This window comes from Scomber scombrus, chromosome 17, assembly GCF_963691925.1.
Source record: "Scomber scombrus chromosome 17, fScoSco1.1, whole genome shotgun sequence".
NCBI classification, from domain to species: Eukaryota; Metazoa; Chordata; class Actinopteri; order Scombriformes; family Scombridae; genus Scomber; species Scomber scombrus.
This window is the reverse complement of record NC_084986.1, coordinates 26069796-26083346: the sequence shown is the minus strand read 5'-3', so window position 1 is coordinate 26083346 and position 13551 is coordinate 26069796. Positions and strand designations below refer to the sequence as shown.

The window sequence follows — 13551 nt, the reverse complement described above, 5'->3', positions numbered from 1 at the left end:
CCATATATATAAACTACGTGTGTGGGTCCATACAGGCCTATAAGCTTCTTCTACATCTCCGATCTGGTGTCCGTATGAGCTCCTGGAATACAATCTGGGAAAGTTTCTACACTTCTTTAAATGATGATGTAATCAGGCATGTGAAGACACTAATAATGAATAATGAAAGGAAATGCTGTGAGTGCTGCCGTCTCCGTCACTAAGCAGCAGGATGTTGTAATCCTAACAGTCACAGTGAGGTATCAGCACATCTTTTTAGTGAAAAAAGTCCAGGAATAGACCTCCCCAAGATACAAAGAGCTTTCCAAGGATGTTGTGTTCTATCTTAAAAGGATGAAGAACCAAGTAATTACCCTAAATCAGGGATGTCAAACACACAGCCTGTGGGCCAGAACCGGCGCACCAATGGGTCCAATCCGGCCCACTTGATACGATGCAATATGAACGAGACGACAATTGTATTGTTGCTGTGGCTCAGGAGGTAGAGCGGTCGTCCACCAATTGGAAGATTGGCGGTTCGATTCCCGGCTCCTCCAGTCCACATGTCGATGTGTCCTTGGGCAAGACACTTAACCCCAAATTGCTCCCGTTGCTGTGCCAACGGTGTATGAATGTGTATGAATGATTAGCTTCCCCTGATGTGCAGGTTGGCACCCTGCGTGGTAGCTCCTGCCATCAGTGTATGAATGTGTGTGAATGGGGTGAATGAAATGTATTGTAAAGCGCTTTGAGTGGTCGAAAAGACTAGAAAGGCGCTATATAAGTACAGGCCATTTACCATTTACCATTTACCTTTAGGGAAATTTATCTTGGACTTGGAAAAAAAGTGTATAAGTCGCAGTCCATTTTGGGTCTGTAAGTACTGAAACATCAAAGCAAACAGACTTTTACATACCTCTAATCATATGCTATTTACAATGCAAAGTGTGAAAATTGCAGAAAAGTATTTTCAGTTTAATAAAACATGCTGCTATTCTCACTGATGTGGACATCCAACCTGAGATAATTGACTTGCAATGTGATTTGGATTTCAAGGCCAATTTTTTCCTCACTGGGCTTGGACACATTTTTATCAGTAAAGTTATAAACGCAGCGATATTTCTCGTCGAAGTGAATTTAGTCTCGTGAAGCTATAATTAAGGGGCGCACCAAAAAAAAAGGTTGGGTTTTCTATCGCTCATTCGCACTTCATGTCTTCTTTTTATAATGTCACGTGTGGATCATTAACCTTGTTGCAGCTTCTACCTGCTGAGAAGATCTCAGTCAAAAGTAAGAGAAGAGAAGAGGAGCAGTGGTAAGTTAACCTCAGGTCTCTACACTGAAAGCCTCAAGTAGGAGTAGCAGCTATGGAAGCCTAATGATGCAAAAAGTCAAATGAGTCACACTACCAAATTATAACACTATTTATATGTTGTTCTACTTGTGTATTTATGTGATACCGGATTTGTGCAATTTACTTTTATTTGTGTTTTTTTTATTAACAATCTGTTATAATTTGTGATAATTGGATTCTTTATTTTATTTATATGTATATATTATATATATTTATATATTTGGTATTTGTAACTATATCTAACTTTTGTATTTATGGTTGTTATTTCCATAAATACCAAAATGATCCATCTATAAAATATCTATATGGGGAAACCTTTCACAGTGCTGCATACTACATATGATAATTATATATTTAGAAAGTAGAACTAAAGTGATTCATTACAAGATGATTAGTTCAAACATTTCAATTCAATTTCCATTTTGTGAATTTTAAATAAAAGAACAGTCATGTATTTCCTCATTGAAGTTTTCTTAAAAATATAGTTCAAATCTCGTCTCGTCTCGTCTCGTGAGCTGAGTGTATCGTCACACCCCTAGTATTAGATATATTATACATTAGTTCTAGGTTATTATGCAATGGTTTTACTGGTCCGGCCCACTTGTGATCCCCTGCCCTAAACCATGCCATCCATCTAAATGAGTATTGAGTACCAATCCAATAGTTGTATGTTCCTACATACAGTAATAGCCTAAAGTTGTACAATGAACACTTGAAGACACTGTACTCCTCTGCTTTAAAGGATTATTACAAGTTGAGTTTTATTTTCACAGTATCAGTTAGAATAAGATTAAAGTAACTGCTGAGAACCTGAAACGATCAGGCAGGTTGTAAATAAACCAGCTGTTAATTAAGATTATTTAAAGTAATTTATTTGGAGGTAAAACTCTGATGGATTGTGCTGAATTTATCAGCAACAACAAATACAAATGCATCAAGAGTAAATGTCAGAATTAGAGTCTGTACAGACCTCCACTACCAGAGATTACCTTATCTAATGTGAATAATAAAAAGGTTAAATATGATGGCGCCTTCAGACAAAGCAATTATTTTAGGGAAACTTTGCTTTAGGAGGAAACAAAGCCATGTGTTACACAGGGATGAACTCACATCACATCAGTCTGTGGGTGGTCCACTGTATATGTTTGTAGATAATAAATAGGTGAAGCAGTTCTGGATTCTTGAACTCTTTTTTGGGTTTTTTTTTAGACTTTTTTATTCAGTTTTAAGTGTCATCCTTATCTCACAATGTTACAACCTCAAACAAGATGGCAGTTACAATAATGCAGTTGCTAACTCTTTTGATCAAGCATCACCCATTCCTTCTGGACTCTGGATGTGCAAGTCATGAATGTTTCAAGTAACCTGTAACCCCATAAATTGAGGTAGTAATGATGTTCACCTCGGCCTTTCAAATAAACCTATTACTGTAGGTAGGATAGCTAATAAGCTGGTAACAGCTGGAACCTACATGAGAGTAGAAAAAATCAGTTTAAAAATCATTTCTTACACTGTTGCCCAAAAATGGGCCCTAACCCTAACCCTAACCCTAACCCTCACACTTCCCTCTGGCAATTCTCATCCTCACATGCATGTTTTTCACTTTCATCCTTTCTTTTTTCTATCAGTTACATTTGAATGAACCAGTTGACTTTGTCAGCTGGAGCCTTTACATTCCTCAACAACCTTATTAACTGTGGAGGCTTGCTAGGCGGCGAGATGATGACAGCTGAGGCGATGTGATAGTAACATCTGGGTCAGGGTGCAGATAAACTTAGCATGAGTCCCTGTATTGTTAATGTATAATATAGATTACAGTCCCATTCAAACTGCACTACATCCTTAAAGAAAAACATAACCTGTTTAAAGCTTTTGTGTAGCACATACCAATGTCAGTATGGTGTCAGTATGACCATGTAAGTTGACACTATCTAAGTTTAGATGTGTACATGAAAGAGCCAAATACAGAACTCAGGTCCTGGTGTAATAAATATACATCAATATATACACATACATTAATATACTAATATATCAATGATGTATACACATACACATATATTAATATACATATAAACATATACTGCATATCTATATACATGCATATACACAAATATGAGATCAAATAAAGTGTTGATCAGTGTTAGGGAGTAACTAGTTCCATGTAACTGCATTACGTAATTCAATGTCAAAATAAATGTAAGTGTAATCTGTTACAGTTACTGAGAGAAATGTGTCATTAAATGACAGTTACTGATGAAAAAGTTGATGATTACAAAGGAGGTTACATCTGAAGTCACACCTTAAATGACTTTAATATTTAACATGTTACTGAATACATATATTGCTATTTTTAATTTTTTGAAATCAATGGTTTTTATATTTAATAAATAAATCATGATGTGGGTTTATTTGGAACACACATGGACTTAAATGGTGTCACAGTACTAATTAAGCTCATTACAGACTTTTGACTTTTTTCATCAAATATCTTTATTTTATATTCTAAAATCTACATGAACTAATAAATACATTTTACAATGAGAGATAAATCTTCTTTATAAGAAATGATCTCTCTTATAAATCATGTCAGTATCCATGAAAAACAGCTGAACTTAGATTTTGGTGCTTAATGGGAACATTTACCCTAACAGCTGGAAACATTGGTTAGAACATTAGAAAAGTCATCAAATGTAATAAGTTACATTACTTTGATGAAGTGATTGAAATAGTTATATTATGTATTACATTTTAAATAGTGTAACTAGTAATCTGTAACCTATTATATTTCCAAAGTAACCTATCAAACCCCGTCTGTGGTTACCTTGCATGTTTAAGCATGCTGTCAATGAAGATCTGTCATAATACTACAGGCCCCATTTCAACGATCTATAGAGCACGGCGTGAATACCGTGGCGCATATGCACTTTTGCTATTTTAACGGCGGAAAAATGGTCACTGCGCCAGGTGCATGGTCCAAAAGGGTAGAACTTATGTCCCCACATTAATCATAGGTGTGTTTTGGTTGTAACACATGGCAAACCAATCATATCTCCTATTCCCTTTAAAAGCCAGGAGCGCTGTCACTTTGGAAGATTGCTATTATAACGGCGCATTTGCCAAGCAATGTGTTTCAAGAATAAAACATGAGTTACCTTGGCTGAAAAAACATGTTTCCATCAGCTCAGATGTGATCAGCTCAAAGCCAAGTGTTAATCAGCCGGATGAGAACGAGCGTAACTGACACAGATGAAATCTCAACAACGATGGAGAGATCAAAGTTTTTAGTGACCGCCTCTTCCTGTTGCTACATTTCCTTCTTTTATCAGCGTTCTCTCAAGTACTCAATCTGATGCTGGTGGAAGTAACACCACAGTAATTAATATGCATGCACTGAATACTGCAGATAACGTAGTGTGGGTAAGAAACAGTATAGCCAACTTTTTTTTTTGAATCGTCTCAGTGTCTAAATTGCACAACACATCCTGAAGACAATTAGCTGATATTACGCAAAGCACTATTATCACATACTTCTTATTAAAAACCACATCCTGTTTTCATGACAGCAGCAGCTGCTCCTCAGTCTGTGTACAAACTGAGTTCATGTTGTATGGGTGATTATGGATAACAGAGAAAAGGGGGATTTCTCTGAAATAATGATTCACTCCAGCTCTGAAAAATATTCCTTAAAGCAACTCAGGTCAAAGTCTCTGGAATATCCCTCATGGCAAAATTCCCACTCCTTTTATCAGGTCTGCACATGTCTGAAAATGAATCTAAACACACAGTTACATAGTTGTGGTTTGTGTGTGTGTGTGTGTGTGTGTGTGTGTGTGTGTGTGTGTGTGTGTGTGTGTGTGTGTGTGTGTGTGTGTGTGTGTGTGTGTGTGTGTGTGTGTGTGTGTGTGTGTGTGTGTGTGTGTGTGTGTGTGTGTGTTCTGTCTGACAGGAGCAGGGCATGAAGTCTCCCTCTGATGTGTCTGAGCAATGGGGCTCCTACTTCGTGGACGTGCACAGAGGTGGAGGAGGGGACGAGGAGAGCCAGAAGCTGACCTGGTGCAGCCACTGCATTCACAAATACAGCGTCATGGCCATCCCCAGTGTTGAGCACATAGCAGGTATGTGGATGGGAGGGGGTAAAACCTTACACCAAGGTGCAGACAGTGAGAGATTAGAAAGCAAATGAATCTATAAAAAAAAGGTCCAATTTATAATTCTAATCCACTTTCATTTAAAATGATACGAAGCACTTTACAGCAGAAAAAGAGGCTTAAAACAATGAAGTCAGACATGATTACTGTACGTAAAAGACTGAACTTAAATGAAGGTAAGCTACTCAATAAAGACATCATTTAGGATGACAGCTAAACTAATCTGCTCAGGCAGATCATCCTTAAGTCTCAGGGCCTTAACAGGAAAGGTTTAGCCACTGCTGTCAGATCATTTAATGCTTTAAAAGTGAGCTTTAAAGGTTTAAAAAAAAAAAAAAAGGAAAAGGCAGCCAGTGTAAAGAGGTGAAAATGTGAAGTCTCCAGCTGTTTGACTGCAGTAAGTAAAAAAGAACATAAAGATGTGATGAAATGAAGACGGAAGTTTAGTGATATGGTGATTATAATTTATGATAGGACTGAATGTTACACCACAAAACTTTTTGCGAAAGACCTTATCTATCGAGATAAAAATTCTAGAGTTGTGCAATCATTTTAATATTCAAAGCCGGTGCTTCTCCTCCTCCTTTATTCAGCAGTGAGGGTCATTTCAGTTACCAAACTGATGTTACTGTATGTAGAAAATATAACAAATATAACTGAATCAAGTCAGTTTCTCTTTTATAACAGACGTACATCAACATTTTCAGCTGCAGGTTTATATGTATTAATGGAGTCCAGATGAGGTCATACCTGCTCAGAAATATGCTGACTATCAAAAATAAGAACGTCTCTGTTGTGAGAGAGAAATGATAGAAAATGATTTGTGAGTAACTCCTGTAGGGAACGCAGTATTTCAACCTCAAAGGCTTTCATAGGAAGATGAAGCTGTATTGTCAGAAGATGAAGTGAGATGTCGTCCATAGCCACAATAAATATTACCCAGAGGAAGCATTAAAGGGGGATTTAATATTGGACCTAATTTGCCCTTTGACACTTTTTGACTGTCTCTATATAAAAAAAAATGGTCTATTTTCCAGGTAGGAAAGCAACAATTCACAATAAAGCCAAAACCCAGTCTACAAGAATTCAGTGGTCCATCATGTCAGATGTTGCACTTGATGCTTTTCCAGTGTAATCATTATGATATTTACAATGTGTTTTTTATTCTCTAATGAAGCCAGAACACAGATATTAACAGAGTGTGGATCATGTTTAGTTTAGTTTAGTTTATTAGGAATCCCATTAGACATTTGCACTGGGTGACAGCTACTCTTCTTGGGGTCCACAATTAACAAAGAAAAAAAAAAACAATACAGTTATAGAAACCCACAATATTATACAAAAATACAATACAACAAAAAATATGAATGAAAAAAGAGAGCATGTAAGAGAGTAGCAATATATTCCCAAAGCATACAGGATAAAACATACACTAGAAAGAGAAAAAATAAATATAAAACCAAACAAATTTAGACAAGATTGTAAAAGAAAAATAAAGAAAAGAAAAGAATGTCATCCCCTCATTAGTTCAGGATGACACACATGGTAGTCTCTTGGCACATTACACCCACTATAAAATAATTCAATGTAAAGCTAATCAACAATACTAACCATTGATCAGTCATTTACATCAAGGTGAATAGACAACCTCACAACTCCTAAACCATACTAGAGGAAGAAAAGACAGGTTCATATCCATACATATACACACACATCTACATTGATCTATACAGTCACACATAAACACATATACAACATGCACATACACATACTCACCATACTGCTGTTCTGACTCTCTTCACTCATTGACCCACTGAGTGCCTTCAGCTTACTAGCATCTAGGCCCAAAACAAAAGCTGGCACAGATGAAATGTTTAGTGTATTTGTGTAAATGTACCCACATGGTTCACAGGACATGACTGACACGCAACAAATCTGTGGTTTAAAAAAAAATACAACAATCGAAAACCGGAAAAAACATTCCAGTGGTGATCATTTAAAAGTCTTTGTCCCCACATCAAACCTACTATCTCAACACAGACACATTCCAACGAGTCAAAACAGCAGCCGAAGCCATTTTTTCCCCCGCTTCCCTCAATTCCTGCCGCTCTGCTTTCACCTTTGTGTACTGTCTGTAGTTTACAACGGTTGCCAGGAAACCTCTGACAAACTGGTAACTGACAAAATTGCCACTAAAGATATTATCAACTTCCTGCAGGTCGACAGATTGCTTTCTGACCGCACACAAACCTCACCGCAGTTAGACGGCGACTTCAAGGGTTCAGTGTTTGTGTTGAGGATGAGAAAAGAGAGTTCGATAGAGAGCTTAGGGTTGTCAGTTTTGGGAAAATTACAAAAATGAAACCCTCTTTGATATAAGCTGTTGTTAGAGGATCCGGCAAGCCCTCGATCAGGAAACTCCCTAAAACCCTTAATTACTGAGACATGAGGGACAGTTTCTTTGTCCACACATGAGCTTGTACCACAAAGTTTTTCCTGATTCCAGACTCCAGTGGCATCTCCCTGAAGGTTTGGTTTAAGTCAAAGAGCAACGTTCTTGGAAATGATGTGTAAAAGTAGAGGTGGCTACCTGGAAGATATGGAATAAAAATGATGATAATACTTGGAAATTTAAACTTTGGCTACAACTTGCCAAACCACAGGGTATGGTTCTGTAAACTAGAGGTTGCTATTTGAAAACTGAGAGTATCATAAGGAATCGTGTTGTGAAACTTCAGTAGCTCCAGCTAGTTTCAGACCTGCAAACTTGAACAAACCTTAGTTGTGTTTTAGTCAACCACAGCAACACAAAGTAAAATACACACCTTATAATTTAGCGTGAGGCATGAGAGATTAGCTTCTCAGGGCCTTTATAGCTGGCTGAGCTCGATGTGCATCAAAACACACGTGCCTTTTGTTTTTAATGTAAGTCGACCCTTACATCCAAACACACAGTTTCATGCAAAAAGTGACGAAAGTGTGAATGAAAAAGGAGAGCTAGAGAGTTCAAGAGAAGTTCAAACCCTGGCTCCTTTCCCACCTTCGCACATCTGGCCAATCACTGCGTGATGTGGGCGTGAATGTCGGCTTGTCAGTTTTGGAACCCCCATATCAACTGTTGGAAAGGCACGGGGGGGGGGGGGGGGGGGGGGGGTTTAATGGGTATTTCCACCATCCAACAAGCATGTCTAAAGTAGTATGCAACCACCTTAGAGTTTAGAGGAGTGAGCTTGTGACCAGAAGGTTGCTGGTTCAATTCTTAAAGCAGGATAACAACGGATGGGGAAAGCTCCATGCAATGATTGGCCAGGTGTTCTTTCTCAACGATAACTTGGAGTAGACATTTGGGACCTACCTTGCCTTCAGACATGGTCAAACAAATCATCCTCTGAGCTAGTTTAGTTCAGGTATGTATTGTTAGAGGGTGGATGGGATGGCGGAGGTTGTTCCATTGTCATCTTCTGTTGACCTTTAGCGAGATATCCACTGTAGGAATATATTTTAAAAATTGAAAATAAGTGAATCACGCTGTGTAGATCCAAATAGATCCTTTCCCTCTATGATCTTCATTACCTGGATACGCAACACCATAAGATCACGCAAGATCTTTTACATGACATCTTGTCATGTTTCAAGTTATTCGATAGTGTCTGACCAACTGGTTCGGACCAATCAGCATCATGAATTCAACTGCCAAGGAAGTTAAGACAGGAATAGATAGATGGTTCATCCAATCACCTGCCAAGCATTTGTACCTGCCCTTAACCAAACAGTTGCCATAGACAACTTCTCAGATGGTTCAGTGTAACAAACCATCTGGCGCATCAGGTTATGATCATCCCAGACTGCACCAGAATGCTTCATTTACATGTTAAAATTAGAAACAGTCTAAACAGGGAATGCCACAGGCAGAAGTTCTGTTTTAGGGTTAACTGTGAACTTTTTCATGCCTCTTGAGTTTGCAGGCCTGTAATTTACGATCGCTGTACGCCAGAGTTGTCTCTTTGGCGGCAAAAGATCAAACGTGTGAATCCAACATTCTCTGAACTCAGTGATCACTACCTGCTGTTCAGAGCAAAGTGTGCTTTTCCACTGAATAATGAATCATTGCTCTTTAACATTTACTGTTGCAGCAGCAGCAGTGCAGCCCCTCACACTTTCTAGGTAACAAGCAGTTGACTTTCCTGTTTGATTTCACTCTTATTCTTTTTCTAGATCTCCCTCTGGATTACAAGTTCCCAAGGTTTTCTCCTGACAAGCCCTGCACCACCGGCTACTACCCCAGGCCTCCAGATTCTTTGCTGAAGAGGTGCGAGAGTCTGTCGTAAAAAAAAAGAAAGGAAAAAAAAGAAAAGAGAAAAAAAAAAGTCCTCCCTTACCCCTCTGCCTCAGGAGAGGAATGTGCCTCCATTTTTGCCTGTAGTTTCCCACCTGACCCCCACCACCACCACCATCTGTGGAGCACAGGAAGCATACACTCCTCACCCATTCAGAGAAACCATGTGAATGTAAGCCACAGTATCTCTCTGTAATAACGCCTACATTTGAACGTCGTTTCGTGGTTTAGTGTACCGTACAAATGGAAATATGACAAAGATAAGTGTGTGTGTGTGTGTTTCCGCATACAGTAATAATAGGAAATGTAGTGTTCTTATTGTTTTACATGTGAGGCCCCTCTATTATTTCTCACGGTAGGTTGTTTAAAGATTTTCTAAAATAAAGTGAACATTTGACCGTCTCTTTAACCCTGATGTGATTATCTCAAGGATGTGTTTAACTGTCACAGGTGTGCTTGTCCTTTAAGATCCTTTTGGAATCATTGTGTCAGTATTTCCCTATAATACTGTTATTGTGAAGTCTTTCTTTTTTCTTTTTTTTTAAATATAGTTTTCCTGTATGCATTTGAGTAACCTTAACATGGGTTCAAGGTATAAAGTTTCTCCTGTGTCAGTTTTGTGGAAGATGTCAATCTTCAGGTTTGTTGTCGCCAAAGATTTGGCACAATGCTGTCTTATGTGTTGGCTGTTTTAAAAAAAACACCATTTTTGGGAAACACTTAATAATAATAATAATAATAATAATAATGGATGATGACGACTATGCTAGATGTTCTCTGTATTATTTTGGTGCAACGGTGACATGTGCTCTTTGAGTGATTGTGTAAAAACGTGGACTACTTGTGCTTCATTCATATGCAGTAACCAGATAGAGATATATGCTTTAACCGACGTCTGAATGGTTATTTTGGTCGGTGTGCATAGACGAGTCGTGCCATAATATTTAAGGAACGCTGAAGGTTCGGTGGGAACATTTGGAGAAATTTGCTCTTTGATATCAGATTAATCTTTGTGTTCGCTTTGATCTCAATATAAAATGGACAAATACAATTTACAAGAACTCCAAAACCTTTATAGCGATAACAACTTGGTCACCTTCAGGAGTCACTCTGGTTTATTAGACAGCAGATTTCTCTCTATCAGCTAGCAATGGGTTCAATTTGACCACATTTTGGTTTGGGTATAGTTGTCCTTGGTTCTATTTTGGACTGGTTCTAACTGTCTTCAGGTCCCTTTCCAGTTGGTTCTCTTTGATTAAAAAGTTGTTCTGGAATGTTATCCAGGTCTTTTTTTCGGTTTGGCTCCAAATTTTTGGCTGTCACTTTTCAAAAAGAAAAGAAAAGATCTAGTTTGGATGAAGAGATTTTTACAAGTAATTCTAATCTGTTTGAACACGACCCATCTAGCATAACCCTAAACTACCTTGAAGAATTGACATTGTTCCATTCACATGGGGGTGTTCCACTGTTTTACTCAAATCAACGTTTTGGAGTTGTTGTACAGTATTTAAGACAGCTAGGCTATCAGCTTCCCTCTGCTTCCAGTGTTTGTGCTAAACTAAGCTTAACACATCCCGAACCGTGATAAACACACACAGATCAAACTGCTATCAACTACTCAGAGAGTTTCTCCAATGTCAGTGTTCCTTTTAAAAATGACCACATCTCACTGAAGAGGGAATATTGTGACAGCAGGCGGCGTATAAGAGATTTGGTCTTTTTAAGTAACTTATTATTACTTGTGCCGTGTGTGCAAGTGTTTTATGCATACACACCTGTTGTGATTGTACTCTTCCTTTCTCATCTGACCTGGAATATTTGACATGCACATTTTTGCCTTATGTTGGATTCATTTGTGGTCTTAAGTTCTTAAAAAAAACACAGGGAGATGTTCAATTCTGTGTTCAAGTGTTGAAGTACTGTCAATGAAATAAAATGTTCTACAATTTTCTTACAAATGCTCTTCTTTCTTTGAGTTTTACTGACAAACATCAGCATATAAAGACCTGGTACTGAGATGAGTTGACAGTGTTGAAGCCGTCACTGAGACATGAGCTAGTTCACTCTCAGTCATGGCAATGATTAGTTTATCTAAATGGGAAGAAAAGCAACAATGTACTTGACATTTTGTGACCATATTGGCAACTGTGAGTCTGACTTAACTGTTCTTAAAAAAAACCTTAAAAATCTCCCACAATTGTGACACATGCACTGATGTTAGAAGCCTCTGGATTACCCTGTGCAGCTGTTTTATTGACCCTCACATCTGTTTGAAGACGTTACAGAAATTCAACAGCGTGAATGTAAGTGACTCCAATTTTTCTGTCTGACCCTGAGTATGAATACAATCAATATTACAATACGATTAATATAGCATATATATGGAATATTTGACATATTCATATTGTGGTCATTTATATAAAACATTCATATATTGAGAATTATGCAAAATGCTGTCAATCAGCTGCTTCTGTACAGTAAATAGATGGTTTATTATAGTAAAGTTATATATAATATAATATTTATAGGTTATTCTGCAATGGTTTGACTGGTCTGGCCCACTTGAGATCAAACTGGGCTGTTGTGGCCCCCTGAACTAAAATGAGTTTGACCCCCCCCCCCTGGTTTATAGTGAAGTAGATTTTTAACCTGCACATGAGGTCAACCACTCAGTTATATTGTAACATTCATAACCAGATGCTAGAACTGTGTGTCACATTTGAACACACCCATGTTCTGTTGCAACATTATTGCCAGTTTACACCCTGAGTATGAATGAATCATGTAGTAGTGATTCAGCAGCACCCACCGTACGCATGCTGATCCCTTCTCATTTTTTATACTTTTTAAATATTAGTTTGCAGGATGTCGTTTAAAACCGCTTCAAAATCAACTTTTCTGTACACGAGATGAGATTTCTCTACTGTTGGTCTGGAAGAGTTATTCCATTGACACAGTGGTGGTTGTGGCCATGTGTGTTGAACGCTGAAACACTGAGGTCAGTAAGCCTGTGGTAGCATCACAAGTATTGAATTAAGAAAGTGCCTTTATTATTTATAATCTCAACTTTTACATCAGTAAGCCAAAGAGAAAGAATGTTGTATATATGTTTTAGTCTCACTTGAATCAGAGGTAGCCTGCATTATCCACTCAAGTGCTCCACTTTTCAAAGTTTCTGATTCATTTTTAAGGAAACAGCAACTTATCCATCACTCCATTCATCACGGCAAAACTGCTTCCATGTAAAAAAAAAAAAAAAAGGGATAATAATCACATGAGGGGAAATACTGAGGCTCACAAGCAGCCATTAGGGTGGATTAGGGTAATGTGGGACATTGACTAATGTGGGACAACTTTTTCTATTCAGTTATTCTAAAGCTAACTAGTATAATGCAAAGTGTGTAAGTTATATTGTTTAACATTACACATGTGAACATACAGGCTACTAGTTTTTTTTAACAACCTGATGCTAAAAGCAAAACAACATGTAGGCCGACAAAATTAAATGACCAAATATGGGCGTGCACATTTCAGAAATTATTTCTAAACCTTAAAAACTAGTGTCCCAGATTATAAAATCTACTCATTCTGAAATGATTTGACACGAGGAATATTAATATATGTGCCATTTTCCTTCTGAGTACAATATTTAAAAAGTGTCTTCTGCTTTAACAAGGAAACATCTCAGGGATTTCATAATGATATTAGGTGTTGATATAAAGTGTTGATGATGT

At 37.8% G+C, this 13551-nt stretch overlaps 1 protein-coding gene across 1 annotated transcript in view; it reads left to right on the top strand.

Annotated features, from left to right (window-relative positions):
* nt5dc1 (5'-nucleotidase domain containing 1) overlaps window positions 1-11669 on the top strand; it is a 71266-nt gene extending 59597 nt beyond the window's left edge. Inside the window, exons 11-12 of the mRNA XM_062437836.1 lie at window positions 5280-5448; window positions 9697-11669. Coding sequence (XP_062293820.1) covers window positions 5280-5448; window positions 9697-9809 — 282 coding nt within the window. The 3' untranslated portion in view covers window positions 9810-11669. The remainder of the gene's footprint in view (window positions 1-5279; window positions 5449-9696) is intronic.
* Window positions 11670-13551: the final 1882 nt, after the last annotated feature.